The 16,821-nt window shown below is 43.8% G+C and overlaps 1 protein-coding gene across 13 annotated transcripts in view; it reads right to left on the bottom strand.

The window, feature by feature from the left end:
• The window catches only part of SRPK2 (SRSF protein kinase 2), a 248,782-nt gene extending 242,538 nt beyond the window's left edge, over nucleotides 1-6,244 (bottom strand). For 8 of the 13 annotated variants that reach the window (XR_005373185.1, XR_005373186.1, XM_038562752.1 and 5 more), the window contains exon 1: nucleotides 714-814. Coding sequence is in view for 10 of the 13 variants with exons in the window: in XM_038562752.1 (XP_038418680.1) it covers nucleotides 714-809 (96 nt within the window). In the remaining 3 variants the exon portion in view is untranslated. Of the gene's footprint in view, nucleotides 1-278; nucleotides 427-713; nucleotides 815-6,004 lie in introns of those variants that run through there. The other 5 variants (XM_038562755.1, XM_038562763.1, XM_038562749.1 and 2 more) reach the window with 5 other exon arrangements.
• Between the last annotated feature and the right edge of the window lie 10,577 nt (nucleotides 6,245-16,821).

The following is a 16,821-nucleotide window of genomic DNA, read 5'->3' as shown; positions in this document are numbered from 1 at the left end:
CTGCCGCTGCTCCCCGCGGGGGGCCGCCGAGACCCGCCCCGCCGGCCCCGCCCCCCGCCCCGCCCCGCCCCCGCCGGCCCCGCCCCGCCCCCCGCCCCCCGCCCACCTGCCCCGGCCGCGCAGCCTGCGGCCCGGCCTCCGCCCCCCGCGCCCCGGCCCCGGCCCCGGCCCCCGGCCCCGCCCCTCGGCCGCCCGGCCCCCGCCCCCCGCCCCCCGCCCCCCGCGTCCGGGGCCCCCCGCCCCCGCGGCCGCGGCCGCCCGGCCTCCGCCCCACGCACCGCGGCCCGGGCCCCCCGCCTCTCCGCGCTCCCCGCGCGCCCCTCCTCGGCCGGCGCCCCCGCGGGTCTCGCACCACCGCTCTTCGCGCGGCCTCTTCGCCCCCTTTGCTCCCCGACATCCCTGCATCCCCATGAGCGCCGCCCGCTCCCCTCTGGCGGCTGTGGAAAGGGCACAGGGCCGGGAGCGGGGACACCTGGGACCCGCACGAGCGTGTGACCTTGGGGAAGTCCTCTCCTCCTTCCGCCTCACCTAACCCCACTGCGGGCTTGGAGCGTAATGAGGGAAAAGATGCAAACGGCATGGAAAGCGTGATGAAGTCGTTGTTTTGTTTTGTTGGGTTCTTTGCACCTGAATTAAAGCCCAGCTCGCCAAACACCAAGCGTCTGACGATTTAACACAACAATCGCACCAAGCAGTTGTTGCCTACGTCTTACAGCGAGGAGGCGACGACGTCCAAAGTAGTTGAACAGTTTGCGGAGGGACCGTGCAAGTTCAGGCCTAGCTGACTCCAAAGCCTTTCCATGGATCATGCCGCCTGATAAAGATGGGAATCAAGCTGATAGTGGGTCCGAATGACAACTGCACTCTCTTCCTTTGTTTGTTTAAGTAATTACAGTGTCTTGGAAAGATATCCGCCCCACCGCGGACTCTCTCTGGTTCTACGACTGTGTTCTTAGCTGACCAAAGTAACTAGTCTGATCCTAAAGATGCTAAAACCAAAGAACTGAAAGCGCTGCTCAGACTTGATGGAACTTTTACTTTCTCAACATGTTTTTTTTAAGTTTTTATTTTAATCACCCAGAGGGAGTGGACTCTTTAATCCCCGGCACCTACTTCAGCCATCCCCACCCACTTCCCCTCTGGTAACCATCAGTTTGTTCTCTCTAGTTAAGTACTTTCTCAACTTTTTATTTTCAAAAAGATCTACCCTACAGAGAAGTTACGAGAAAAATATAATGAACACCCGTATTAACCCATATGCACCGATTTTTAACATTTCATCACATTTGCTTTCCTTGTGTGTATGTGTGCCTATGGAAGTTCCTTTGTTTCGTTTTTGCTGAATTATTGAAGTTTTTGCATCGTTACTCTTTACCCTTAACATGTCAATAAGTACCAAGAACAAGGATATTCTACGCAATCAGAATTCCATTATCATACCAAGAAAATTTAATATTAATACAGAGGCCATATTCACATTTTCAAAATGTCCCTTGTAGCTGACTTTTTTCCTATCCAGGATACAATCAAGAATCGTCCATTACATTTAATTGCCATGTCTTTTTTACACTCCTTTAGTCTAGAATAATCCCTGGTTGTTGTTGGGTTTTTTTTTTTTTTCTCTCTCTTTTATAACATTGACTTCTTTTGAGGAATCCAATTCACTGTTCTGCAGGATGTTCCTCAGTTTGTAGTCATCTGTTCCCTGTTAAAGTCAAGTTAAATAATTTTGGCAAGTACGCTATATGGATGATATTGTGTCCATCTCAGTATGTTGCAACAGAAAGGAAATGATGTCAGTTTGTTTCATTATTCGTGATGTTACATTTAATCATTTTTCTATAGTAAGGCCAGCTTTTATTCTTTTCTACTTAAAAAAGTGGTCTATGTTCAAAACGAGTAAAGGACTTGAATACACGTTTCTCCAAAGATATACAAATAGCCAACAAGTACATGAAAGATGCTCAATTTCCTTAGACAAATGCAAAGCAAAACCACAATGAGACACCCCTTTGCACCTACTAGGATGACTATGTTTTTTTAATAGAAAATAAAGGTTGCCTTGATCACCCAGTTGGTTAAGCGGTTAAGTGTCAGACTCTTGGTTTTGGCTTAGATCATGAACTCATGGGTTCTGAGATCAAGCCGGATGTCAAGCCCCATGTTGAGTCCCACAGGCTCAGCGTTCAGTGGGGATCCTACTTGAGACTCTCTGTCCCCTCCCCCACTCACTCTCACCCTTTCAAATAAATACATCTTTAAAAACAAATAGATAAAAAAATAATAATAAAAATGAAAAAAAACAAATAAATCAATGGAAAATAAGTCTTGTTAAGGATATTGAGATATTGGAATCCTTGTACATTGCTGGTGGGAATGTAAAATGGCGCAATCACTGTCAAAAACAGCCTCACAGTTCCTCAAAAAACAAAAAAGAATTATCAACAATTCCACCCCTCGGTATATATCCAAAACCATTGCAAACAGGTACTCAAATCTTTGTGCACAAATGCACATGGCAGTAATAATCACAGGAGCCAAAATGTTAGAAACAACTCAAGTATCCATCAACACATGAATAGACAAATTGCAGTATACACACACCATGAAATATTTTTCAGCCCATAAAAAGAGTGAAGAAGAAAAAGAAGAATGATACATGCTACAACATGGATAAACCTCAAAACATTATGCCAAGGGAAAGAAGCCAGACACAAAAGGTCTGTTTTGTATTGCATGATTCCATTTATGTGAAACATCTAGAATTAGCAAATCCACAGAAAGCAGATAGGTGGTGGCCAGCGGCTGGGGGGAGGGGAAATGAGGAGCAAGAGCTTAATGGATATAAGGTTTTATTTTGTAGTGATGAAAATGCTTTGGAACTAGAAAGACATGGTGGTGACACAATATTGTGGATGTATGAATGCCACTGAATTGTGCACTCTAAAATTATTAACTTCATGTTAGGTGAATTTCACTTCAATTTTAAAAACAAGGGATCCCTGGGTGGCGCAGCGGTTTGGCGCCTGCCTTTGGCCCAGGGCGCGGTCCTGGAGACCCGGGATCGAATCCCACGTCGGGCTCCCGGTGCATGGAGCCTGCTTCTCCCTCTGCCTGTGTCTCTGCCTCTCTCTCTCTCTCTCTGTGACTATAATAAATAAATAAAAATTAAAAAAAAATCCTGTGGGGTAGTACTTTGAAATTTTGTGAGTATCCTTCCCCAAGAATCTTTCACTCTGTGGGTTTAGCGTCTATGGATGATGCTTGCCTGAATCAATTAACACTATAGCGGTTATAGGGGGTGCCCCTAGCTGGCTCAGTAGGGCACACGCCTCTTGATCTTGGGAATGTGAGTTCGAGCCTCATGTTGGGTGTATTACTTAAAAAAATAAATTCTGAAAAAAAGAAGAAAAAACAAAGGAGGCCCTGGGTTTTGGGGCACCTAGGTAGCTCAGCGGTTCAGCTTCTGCCTTTGGCTCAGGGTGTGATCCCAGGGTCCGGGAACAAGTCCCACATTGGGGTCCTTGCATGGAGCCTGCTTCTCCCTCTGCCTAGGTCTCTCGGCCTCTCTCTCTTTCTGTATCTCTCATGAATAAATAAATGAATAAATAAATAAATAAATAAATAAACAAATAAATAAAATCTTTTTTAAAAAATTAGATGGGAGGCACAATCTATCTGCTAGATCTTTTACATTCATTTGTTCAACAAATAATTACCAAATATCTATTCTGTAGCATGATGGTAGGTATTGAGTCTACAGCAGTGAACAAAGCTCACAGAAATCTCCCTGCCCTCATGGAGCTTACATTCTACTGCCAGAAGCAGAAAATAAACAAAATAAGTACGTGAATTATATACTATGATTACTAGATGGCAGTAGTAACTATGAAAAGAAAAAAAAAATGAAAACCAAAAAACACCAACCTTTTCAGAGGTGTTTAAGAAAATGCTCACCAATGGGCACCTGGGTGGCTCAGTTGGCTAAGCAGCCCCTCCCCCTGCTCATACTCATGCTTTCTCTCTCAAATAAATAAAATATTTTTTGTATATTTATTTATTTATTTATGATAGTCACACAGAGAGAGAGAGAGAGGCAGAGACACAGGCAGAGGGAGAAGCAGGCTCCATGCACCGGGAGCCCGATGTGGGATTCGATCCCGGGTCTCCAGGATCGCGCCCTGGGCCAAAGGCAGGCGCCAAACCACTGCGCCACCCAGGGATCCCTTTTTTTTTATATTTTATTTATTCATGAAAGACACAGAGAGAGAGCTAGAGACACAGGCAGAGGCAGAGAGCCCGATGTGGGACTTGATCCCAGGTCTCCAGAATCACGCCCTAGACTGAAGGCGGTGCTAAATCGCTCAGCCACCCGGGCTGCCCCAAATTTTTTTTTTTTTTTTTAGGAAAAGTCTCACTGAAAAAAAAAATCTTTCTAAGAAGATTAAAGACCCTAAGGTGATCTTGTCAATCTTTTCTATAAATTAAGAGAGAACTACGTGTGCCACCTAGGATATTTGTGAATGCTCTGAATTTATTGAATTAAAATATACCTACCTAATTAGCAATCAGTAAATTTACATATATTATGTTAGGTGCTCACAGAAAGAATGATGAATTATAAACCTAGTCTCTGCAAATTCAAAAATTAAAAATTTGGGGGCACATGGCTGGTTCAGTGGGTAGAGCATAGGACTCAATCTCAGGGTTCGTCTCTAGTTCAAGTCGCTTATGTTGGGTGTGGAGCCTAACGGAAAAAAATTTATTAATAAAAATGAAAAATTTATTTGAGATGCATCAGAATTTCAAATGATGTTTTAAAGGAAATTTTTATTTTTTTAATTTTTTTTTAGATTTTATTTATTTATTCTTGAGAGACAGAGAGAGCGAGAGAGAGAGAGAGAGGCAGAGACACAGGCAGAGGGAGAAGCAGGCTCCACGCAGGGAGCCCGACGTGGGACTCCATCCCAGGTCTCCAGGATCACACCTTTAGTGCCAAAGGTGGCACTAAACCGCTGAGCCACCCAAGGATCCTCAGGAAATTTTTTAAAAAAGAAAGAGTATAAGCATTTTTTAAGTTGTTTTTTAAAGCTCTATGCCCAGTGTGAGGCTCAAACTCATGACCCTGAGTATAAATTTAATTATTTTATTCTACCATTATTTATTACTAATAAGTCTAATCACGAGACTATTCTAATTAAGAAGGTGGAGTATGACAGCCAGATATATTTTGTTCTCTATAGCAGTCCAAAAGAAGTGAAAAGAGCAGTTACATGCATTTTCCCCAACCTAGCACAAAGGAATTCATTTTTACTAAATACAAACATATTGTATTCATTTTTACTAAATATAAGAGAAAATTACAAAATGCTGTAAACCCAATTACACACTAATATTTCTAAGTTGAGCTATGAAATCATGCTGTATCATAGAAGTTATATTTAGTATGTCATAGAATTAGAAACAGATTTGAGAGGTCACACAACCCACCTTTGGGCCTTTGGTGGATGAGATCCTAGCCCCTTTCTAAAGGCTCTCCAATGCTTTTACATTTCTAGGAAAGTTTTCTTAGATCTAATTTATACCTTCTATGATGAAGCTTAAGCCTGTCTCTTATTACAGCATATTTCTCAGGGGCACTAGTACCATTAAAGCAGCAATTTAACCCAGAAGTTAGTGTACAGGCTAGTAGAGCCAGACTGGCAGAGGTCAAATCCTAGCTTTACCATTCACTACGTAAACTTGGTAACTTAGGCAAGTTACTCAGTTTCTCTGTGCCTCAGTTTCCAGATCTGCAAAATAAGGATAGTAATACTAACTACCGTATATATTTGTGAGGATTAAATGAGTTATGTCACATAAAATGCTTAGAGAAGGATCTAATTGTTCAATAAATATTAGCTCTTACATAAAATGCACATCAAGACATGTATTACTAATCTATGGCTGCAAAACAAATTTCTCCCAAATTTATCAATTTAAAACAAAACATTTATTATCTCACGATTTCAGTGGTCCAGGACTTTGGGTGCTGATTGGCTGGAGAGTGAAGTTGTCACCTGGGGCTGCAGTCATCTGGAGGCTTGAGGAAGGCTGAAAGACCTGTTACCAAGATGGCTCACTCACATGGCTGTTAGCAGGAGGCCTCAGATCCTCACTGGCTCTTTCAAGGAGGCCTCACTTCCTCCACCTGGATCTTTCCATAGGGCTGCTTGACTGTCTGGCTTCCCCCAGAGAGCACGGTAGAAACTTGAATGCCTTTTGTGACCTACCCTCAGAAGTCACAATCCATCATTTTCACCACATTCTATTCATGAGGTGCAAGTCCAGCATCATGCTCAAAGGAGGGGCACGAAACCACTTCTGGAAGGGAAGAGTAACAAAGATTATGTGGACATATTTTTAAACCACCACAAGGGGTCATTCCTACTTTCTTTTAGTGCCTCTGATTTACAAGTGAGGATTTTTACAGACCTCTCATTTGGCTATTGTGTAAACAGTAAAAATGAAAGAAAATTTTCAGTCCAACGTTCAGACCAAAGAAAAGGGAATGCAGTCTAGATTATCTGGAGAAAGTAAACAATAGTAATAAATGTATTACAAACAAAATGCCTATTATACAAAAGCCAGTTAAAAATGGCTCCTGAAAATCTGTCCAGGGCTCTCTTAGTAGGGATTTAGAATATTGACTAATATGCCAGCACATATCTAAACAAATTAAATGGTCCAGGCATAATAAACTATGCTGAACTCTCACACCATGGGTTCCATTTCTTTCAAGCACTGGGACATGGATATAGCCATGATGGAATACTTGTTTCTCAAATACATGAACTCTCTAAGAATTTTGTTTTCTGTTTTATTGTAAATGATTTAAAAATCCAATATAGGGATCCCTGGGTGGCGCAGCGGTTTGGCGCCGGCCTTTGGCCCAGGGTGCGATCCTGGAGACCCGGGATCGAATCCCACATCGGGCTCCCGGTGCATGGAGCCTGCTTCTCCCTCTGCCTATGTCTCTGCCTCTCTCTCTCTCTGTGACTATCATAAAAAATAATAAAATAAAATAAAATAAAAATCCAATATAAAATCTAATGTAAAAATAAACTGATGTTAAAAAAATAAATAAACTGACTTTGATTTTTCTCACAGTTAAACATGAATTCTGTTCTCACATTATTCACAATCAGTTGTTCAAAAATGTGTATTTCTAATTTTCAGGTAGATATAGGCATTGTGTATGGAGATAAAATATATTTTATCATTAAAGAACAGCTTTATAGGGGCACCTAGGTGGGTCAGTTAAGTGTCCAACTCTTAGTTTCAGCTTAGATCATGATTTCACGGTTTTAGGATAGAGCCCTGCATTGGGCTCTGCGCTTAGCGTGGAGTTAGCTTGAGAGCCCCGCTTCCTCTGTCCCTCTTGCTTGTGTTGTCTCTCTCTCTAAAATAAATAAAGCTTTTAAAAAATGGCTTTTATAGTTGGGGCAACTGGCTGGCTCAGTCAGTGGAGCACGTGACTCTTGATCTCAAGGTTGTAAGTTCCAGCCCCACACTAGGTGTAGAGATTACTAAATTATTTTTTTTTCCTTTTTTTAAGGCAGGGGAGGGGCAGAGGCAGAGGGAGAACCTCAAACACCCTCTATGCCCAGCAAGCACGGAGCCCAGTTTGGGGCTCAATCTCAAACCCCAAGATCACGGCCCCAGCTGAAATCAAGAGTTGGCCACTTAACCGACTGAACCACCCAGGCACTCCTAAAAATAAAATATTTTTTTTTTAAAGATTTTATTTATTTATTCCTGAGAGACAGGGGGGCGGGGGCAGAGACACAGGCAGAGGGAGAAGCAGGCTCCATGCAGGGAGCCCGATGTGGGATTCGATCCCGGGTCTCCAGGATCACGCCCTGAGCCAAAGGCAGATGCTCAACCGCTGAGCCACCCAGGTGTCCCCTAAAAATAAAATCTTAAAAAAAAAAAAAAAGAAAGAAAGAAAGAACAGCTTGATAGTCCTCTGATCATAACGTTCGATTGTATTTATTTTTTGAACGTTTTGTTGTTATATAATATACATGTAAAAATATGCAGGAGTCATAAAGGTACAATAATATAAACACCTGTGTTTAAAAACATTGAACATTCCCAGTCCCTCCTGAAAGCTCCCCGCCCAATGCACTACTCCCACCCAGGTTACCTCTATTCGAACTACTAACACTGCTGATTCATGCTGCCCAGTTTTTAGGTTTATGGAAATGAAATCATACCCTAGGACTTTGCATCTGGTTTCTTTTTTTTTTTTTTTTTTTGCATCTGGTTTCTTTTGCTCAACAGGATGTTTGCGAGACTGAGCCATGTGTTACATGCAGCAACACTTCATTGTTGTAGAGTGTTCCATTCTGTGAATATACCACTTGTTTTTTAAATCCACTGGTGCCATTTACTTATTTGTTTTTTTAAGATTTTATTTTAGAGGAATCTCTGCACCCAAGGTGGGGCTCGAACTCACAACTCTGAGATCAAGAGTGGTACGCTCTACGGACAGGCCCTCTCAGTGGTGCCATTTATTAAAGTGCCTTGGTGCGCCTGGGTAGCTCGGTCAGCGCAGCGGCCTACTTCTGATAAGGGCTCAGGTCATGATCTCAGGCTTTGGAGGTCTGAGCCCTGCCTCAAACTCCACACTGGGCCTGCTTAAGATTTTCTCTCTCCCTCTCCCTCTCACCCTCCTCATCACTCTCTTTCTTTCTCTCTCTCTCAAAAAAAAGGGGAGGGGGGGATCCCTGGGTGGCTCAGCGGTTTAGTGCCTGCCTTTGGCCCAGGGAGTGATCTTGGAGTCCTGGGATCAAGTCCCACATCAGGCTCCTGCAGGGAGCCTGCTTCTCCCTCTGCCTCTCCTTCTCCTCTCTCTCTCTCTCTCTCATGAATAAAATCTTAAAAAAAAAAAAAAAAAAAAAAGGCAGGGCGCCCGGGTGGCTCAGGGGTTTAGCACCTGCCTTTGGCCCAGGGCATGACCCTGGAGACCCGGATCGAGTCCCACGTTAGGCTCCCTGCATGGAGCCTGCTTCTCCCCCTGTGTCTCTCTCTGTGTCTCTCATGAATAAATAAATAAATAAAAATTTTTTAAAAAGCCAAAACAAATAAACAAGTACTGTATCTACCCCAAACCTGCCCTTTACTCTCAGCTTTGTAATGAGACGGCTCTGACCCAGGCACCCACAGTGTCCCCTAAAGGACAGAACCCCCTCCTCAGACCCCCAGGTCCCCAGCTCCTCTAGGGGTCCCCAGACCCTCCAAATCCCAGCTCCGCGCTGTTTCCCCGTCATAACTGTGTCCCAAGGTGTCCCTGCACCTGTGCAACCGAACCACGACTTATATTCATTTTTTTTAATGAATAAAAAGTAGTAATTTCTGTTTTCTCTCTAGACTCTAATGGACACATGATATTTTTAGTGGGGGGGCAGGGAGGGGGACACATGAAGCTTCTACCAATAACAGGAGACTCCGCTGTCCCCAGTCTGGGCTACTCTGAGTAGCGGCGTTGTGACTGCTCTGATCCTGTCTCTTGGTGAATATGTGAATATAGCTGGAAAATGGAATTGCTAAGCCGTAGGGTATGTGTGTGTTTGCTTTTAGCAAATACTGCCAAAGTGTTTTCCAAAGTGGTTGTAGCAATAACTGCATTGATTTTTAAGGCATTCCCCGGATCTCACGCCTGAGTCTCAGATCTTTAACAGTCCCTAAGCCCCACACTACTGTAACGTAACCTGTGCTTCAGGGTTTTTACGTTGCAATGCTAAAGAAAACTAGCCTCTGTTGCTTAAAGAGGGCCTCTATGTACATCCTTAGCTCCTCTGTAGTGCCTGGCACATAGTAGGTGGTGTTGAATAGGTAATAAGAACAAAAGGAAGTTTAGGGACGCCTGGGTGGCTTAGTCGGTTAAGTGTCTGCCTTTGGCTCAGGTCATGATCCTGGGTCCTGGGGTCCAGCCCCCATCGTGCTACCTGCTCAGCGGGAGCCTGCTTCTTTGTCCCCCTCTGCCCCTCCTCCTGCTCATGTTCTCTCTCTCTCAAATAAATAAAATCTTAAACAAAAAAGAATAAAAGGAAGTTTAAAAATATCCCTTTGTGGGGCAGCCCCAGTGGTGCAGTGATTTAGCACTGCCGGCAGTCCAGGGTGATCCTGGGGACCTGGGATCGAGTCCCACGTCCAGCTCCCTGCATGGAGCCTGCTTCTCCCTCTGCCTGTGTCTCTGCCTCTCTCTCTCTCTGACTCTATGAAAAAATAAATAAAATCTTAAAAAAAAAAAATAGAGACACAGAGAGAGAGAGAGGCAGAGACACAAGCAGAGGGAGAAGCAGGCTCCATGCAGGGAGCCCAAAGTGGGACTCGATCCCGGGTCCCCAGGATCCCACCCTGGACTGCCGGCAGCGCTAAATCACTGCACCACTGGGGCTGCCCTCTCTCTGTGTCTCTAATAAATAAATAAATAAATAAATAAATAAATAAATAAATAAATAAATAAATCTTAAAAATATATATATATCCCTTTGTACAGTTGAACTAACATGAAACAGGAATGTAAATTGAGGTCAGTTCTACCCTAGGGCCTACTCGGTAACCCGAGAACACACGCCACTGGGCAGCTGTAGATAAATAGGCCTTGGGTTCCCCCGGTTACTTCTATTGCCCTGCAAGACCCATTTCACTCCTCGCAGACTGCTTAAATGAATTCTTATAGGAGCACACCCAACAGTGGCGGGGAGCTGCTTATGGGCTGGGGCAGCCCTGTGTCTGGCACATCGATCTCACCATGTAAACCCTCTCTCAAGAATTTCTTCTTCAGGAGCTGTCTCGGGGGCTCAGTGGTTGAGCATCTGGTTGAGCATCTGCTTTCAGCCCAGGGCATGATCCCGGGTCCTGGTATCAAGTCCCATCGGGCTCCTCGCAGGGAGCCTGCTTCTCCCCCTGTCTATGTCTCTGCCTCTCTCTCTCTCTCATGAATAAATAAATAAAATTTTAAAAAAGAAATAAACAACTCTTAAAAAAAGGAGTCACATGCTCTACCTACTAAGCTAACCAGGTGCCTCCTTTCTCAAAAATCTTTGATGGAGATCACTCTCTCTCTCTCTTTTTTAAGACTTTATTTATTTATTCATGAAAGACACACAGAGAGGCAGAGACTCAGGCAGAGGGAGAAGCAGGCTCCCTCTGGGGAGCCTGATGTGGGTTTCCATCCTGGGCCTCCAGGATCACATGCTGGGCTGAAGGCGGCCCTAAAGCACTGAGCCACCAGGGCTGCCCTGATGGAGATCTCAAACTGAATTGAATCCCCTGGAGATTTATTCTTAGAGTGACCCAGACTTCAGGGGCGCTCTCCTCAAACCTCCTCAGTGTCTTCATCACCTACACAAGCCCTGAGGTAAACGACCCACATCTGTGGACCTCACCTGAAACCTTTATAAGCCCAATTCTCATAAACCAATGAGTTTCTAGCACCTGCTGAGAACTCAGGGCTCCTAACTTCAGCTGATCTTGGAGAAAAAGTAGCAGCTTGCTAGAAGTTGGTACAGGAAGCTGGCCACCATCTAGCATTTCAACCTGCTCAGTCAACATTAGGGCAAGGGAAAGGAGGAGCAGGAGAGAAGGCAACATACACATTTATTTATAAAATAACTTTTGAAAAGGTCATCTTTACACCCAACACAAGGCTGGAACTCACAACCCCCAAGATCAAAAATCACATGCTCCATTGACTAAGCCAGCCAGCCACACCTATAAAATAATCTTTATGTGTTCTAGAAACAACACAATTTCCAATTGCATAAATCTATTTTTCTAGAATATAGAATTGTTAGAGTGATATTCTTCCGAGTTTATGAGTAATATAACCTTATTGAGATTCCATTAGTAGAATAGTCAAAACAACCCATAAAGTGGGGATTTTCCATTTGACAAACGGGTGAGAAAGCAGATATACCTAACTATGAATTAAAGACAATAATATTAGGGCACCTGGGCAGCTCAGTTGGTTAAGCTTCTGCCTTCAGCTCAGGTCATCATTCCACGGTCCTGGTCTTGAGTCCTGCATCAGGCTCCCTGCTCAGCGAGGAGTCTGCTTCTCCCTCTCCTTCTGTCCCCTGACCTCTGGCTCTGGTGCTCTCTCTCTCACTCTCACATAAATAAATAAAATCTTTTCTTTAAGAAGACAGTAGTATTTTGGGCGGCACCTAGGTGGCTCAGTCACTTAAGCAGCTGACTTGATTTTGGCTCAGGTCATGATTTCAGGGTGGTGGGATCAAGTCCAGCATCTCAAGCCCTGCTTGAGTTTCTCTCTCTCTCTTCCTCTGCCCCTCCCCACCACTACCCCCTGGGTGTGCGCTCTCTCTCTCTCTCTCTCTCTCTCTCTCACACACACACACAAACATACATAGATACACAAATAAGATAAAGACAATGGTAGTTTTGAATCTCTGGGTACGTAAGGCATGTTTTTGTGACTGATCACAGCCAGTGATGTACAGCAAATGGCTATCTTTTCTCATGCACTATTTGCCTCCAGAGAGGAAGCCAATATGTTCTGTAGTCATCATGCAAGGTGCTCTAAGTACTTCTTATTTCAGAGTCCTCAGACATTTCTTCAGGACTCACTCTTCCCCTCTCCTGTCTGATGCTAGGTTCACAGACAACTAACATCTTTAGTCCTAACATCTAATCTGGTCATCACAAGTTGAGAATGGTCTCAGTTGTCTATTGCTGCATTAAAAAAAAACAAAAAAAAAAACCTTAAAACTAAATAGCTTACAACGATTTATTATTTCTCGCAATGCTGTGGGTTCACTAGTCAGTTCTGGTCTCATCTGGGCTCACTCATGCTGTTGCATTCATCCAGTGGGTGAGCTAGAGCCTGAGGACCCCAGATGACCCTATCCCTGTATCTGAGACCTGGAGGAGACTGGCAGGCTAGGACCTCTCTCTCTCCACGTGGTCCTTCATTATTAACTGGTCTATCTCAGCTTCTTTAGTCTCAAGAGAATGGAGGCACAAGCTGTGCAGGCTCCAGAAAACTCACACAATGTTATTTCCACAATATTCTATGCTTTAAACAAATCCTAAGGCCAGATTCATTGCAAGAGGCAATGATACCAAGGGTATAAATTCAGGGAGGTGTGATTCATCAGGGTCACTTTATAGCAATAGGTGTATGCATGCGTGTGTGTGTGTGTGTGTGTGTGTGTGTAAGGCATTTGAGTCATGCTTGCCAATGCACGGTCAATCTGTCAACAGTTTTGTTTTGTGGAGCAACCACAAGGAACAAAGTAATAGGCTTGGAATATACATTACATTTATCTTACAATTTCTAGCTAAAAGAATGTTTTCAGATCCATTAAAAAATGTCTTTCAAATCAATCCCGTGAAAGAGTTAAATGTCCTGTGGTATAATAGGACATGTATTTGATATTTGATCCCAGTTCCTAGCTCAGAGCTTCTAAAACCTTTGAGATTTCATGAGTATTAGAAGAGACTTTTGTTTTTCATGATTGAGCCCATTTACGTCACACCTGGCCAACTTAGGGTAAAGTTTCTGGAAAGCCTCAAGATAAGGCTGGTCACCAGAAAGACCAAGTGATGAGAGCGTTGAAAGTTTCAGCCCTATCGCTGACCTCCTTATAGAGAAGCGTTTGTAAAGATTGAGCTCTTGAAGATTAAAAGTCTTGAACAAAATTTGAACTTCCAAGCTGGTGAAGCATCAAGGTGTCGGAGGGTAGTGTGACCAGAGAGAGTATGGGAGCTCTGTGCACCCCACCACCCAAACCTTGCCCCATGCATCACTTCTGTTTGGCTGCTCCTGAGTTGTATCCTTGATAATAAACCAGTAAAATGCCCTCCTGTATTCTATGAGCCATTCTAGCAAATTATCGAACCTGAGGAGGGGGTTATGGCAACCCCTGCTTTATGGCCAGTCACTCAGAAGCATGGGTAATCTCTCCAAGACTTGCAGCTGGTCCTAAAGCTGGAAGATGGGCAGTTTTGTTGAGTCTGCACTAGCCCCAGGTGGTTAGTCTCATAATTGAAGTGAACTGTTGAACACCCAGTGAGTGTCCTGAAAATCAGAGAATTGGTTGTTGGCGTTGGAAAACACTCCAGATGTCCCGTTTTGGCAGTAGGTAGGAGAACTAGGACAAACACAATCTTTTGACTCAGCATATACTTTTTTTCCAGTTTGGTTCTTCCTCTTTGAAAATAAAACATTATTTTGGGGTGAAAATAAAACATGCATTTCTGGATGGTGCAGTTGGTTGAGCATTTGACTCTTGGTTAGGCTCAGGTCGTGATCTCAGGGTCGTGGGACTAAGCCCCGCATTGGGCTCCATGCTCAGCGCAGAGTCTGCCTGAGACTCTCTTTCTCTCTCCTTCTGTCTCTGGCCTCCCTCCTGCTCTCTCTAAAATAAATAAATAAATCTTAAAAATAAAACATGATTTCATAAATCATAAGGCATCACCCAGTCCCCTCTCCTTATGTATAAGAGAACTAGAGACCACTAAACCTAAAACCAAAGGGGAAAAAATAAAGACCAAAAGTTCTCATGATACCCATACCAATAGGCAGAGTCTCCTGTTGCCGCAAAAATTGCTGGGAGGAATCAAAGCTCTTATGACCCAATCCCCAAGTTCCAAGGAGAAAATTGAGCTGACAGCCATATATTTACATACATACACATATAGCACACCTAGAAATGAGGTATCTAAAGTGTCTGAAAACAAATAAGCAGCAAATATATCTGCTAATAGTTCCTGGCAAGCATCAAAATCAGTTTAGAGTCGATAGTGATGTTGGGCGTGTCCAGAAAGCGAGTTATGCTAAGATACATGAAACAACAAAAAAATGCTTCCTATAACATTTTCAGTGGGACAAAAATCGACCAGCATCTTCCAGAGAGTACAAGTAGGTAGTTCCGTACTGACAAGCTACAATTAGAGCATCATCCCGCGTGTTAACTTCTAACTGCCGTTCAGGAGCACCTGTCACCTGAGCACCTTGGACAGAGGATTAGAAGCTTTTCATGAGCCTCAGCAGACTTCTGGGTGCTTGTTTACATTTCTATCTCAGACCCTACCTGGACTATGAACATGCTCCTTCACTTCTTCATTTTGGAGTAAAACCATCTTCTATATAGTTTTTCTCCTATATCGTTTTGTTCAACTCTGTAACATTGTGATTTTTTAAAAATGTAAATGTGTAATCCAGGGGGAAAAAGGTAAAAAATATGGGATGCCCAGGTGGCTCCGTGGTTGACCATCTGCCTTTGGCTGGGGGCGTGATCCCACATCTGGGAATCAGGTCCCACTTCGGGGTCCCTGCAGGGAGCCTGCTTTTCCCTCTGCTTATGTCTCTACCTCTCTCTCTCTGTGTGTGTGTGTGTGTGTGTGTCTCTCATGAATTAATAAATAAAATATTTGAAAATAAATAAATTAAATAAATAAATACATAAAAAAAAAAAACAGTTTAAAACTACCAAAAAGGATCTCCCAGGCTTCCCAGACCACCTGTTAAGTTTAAACAAATCACGCAGGTCCCTTAGGGGTGAGCACATGACCCAGTCCTCCTGAGTTAGGCACATGATGCAGTTCTCAATGAGACATGAAGAAACCTCTTCTGGAGAGCTTTTGGGAAAAGCTTCTTTCCCCTTAAAAAGAAAAAGAGGTATTTGTCAGCAAGAGATTGATTGAAGAATAGAAACCACTCTAAATATATCAAACAAAAAGGGATTTAATACAGGGAATAAGGGTCCTTAGAAAGTCATTGAAAGGGGGCGCCTGGCTGGCTCAGTCTGTGGGGCATGCAACTCGATCCCAGGATCATGAGTTCAAGCCCTACATTGCGTGTAGAGATTATAAATAAATAAACTTACAAGAACCTGCTACAACTGCCTCGTACTCACAAAAGTGAGAGTTCGACTGAGGAGTCTGCTGGAAGCACTCGCACCACAGCCACCTGAGCCACAAGAAAATCCATCCCATTTCCACCTTGTACCTCTGTCTCCTACATCTAGTTGGCAGGACCCAATCCATATCCAGAATTCTAGATGCCAGGTCATCTGGGAAATGTGGCGTTTAGCTTTTTAGATCCTCAAAATAGGAGACAAATAAAATGGATATTGAGAGAATAAATCCAAAAATCTACCACAAGAGGCAAGCAAACCCCCCACAAGTCCTTTTCCTTCTGCAGGATGCCATGCTCCCTCCACCGCCAGGAGGGTTAGGAAGTAGTTCATGAGAAGAGAATGTGCTGAGGTTGGCAGAGGGGAGGGGGAAGGACAACACGGTTGAGCTACTGAACTAAGCAACCTTGGAACGGCTCTACTCTGGAGTTGCTATATTAGATAATAAATCTCATTCTTTAAGCCAGGGAAGTTACATTTTTACCCAATCCCTTCTCCTTGCCATTAGGGTCTCACAATGTATGAACTTAACAACTGTGCCTTCTGTTTTTTCAATCTCGGCTACAATTCTACAAAGTTTTTTCTGAAGCACTGAACTTATTATTGTATCTATAGAGAGCTGCGGCAGTCACTCATTTTTTTTAAGGTTTTATCCATTTATCTGAGATAGAGGGAAAGAGAGGGAGCACACAAGTGAGGGAAGGAGGGGCAGAGGGCAAGGGAGCAGCAGATTCCTCAAGGAGCAAGAAGGCTGACATGGGGCTTAATCCCAGGACCTGGGAATCATGACCGAAGCTGAAGGCTAAGCCTTAACCAACTGAGCCACTCAGGAGCCCTTGGGGCAGTTACTTAAATGGTAAGATTTTAGAGGTCCAGGTCCAAATATCTT

This window comes from Canis lupus, chromosome 18 (genome assembly GCF_011100685.1).
Source record: "Canis lupus familiaris isolate Mischka breed German Shepherd chromosome 18, alternate assembly UU_Cfam_GSD_1.0, whole genome shotgun sequence".
Taxonomy (NCBI): Eukaryota; Metazoa; Chordata; class Mammalia; order Carnivora; family Canidae; genus Canis; species Canis lupus.
This window is presented reverse-complemented; position numbering and strand designations above follow the sequence as displayed.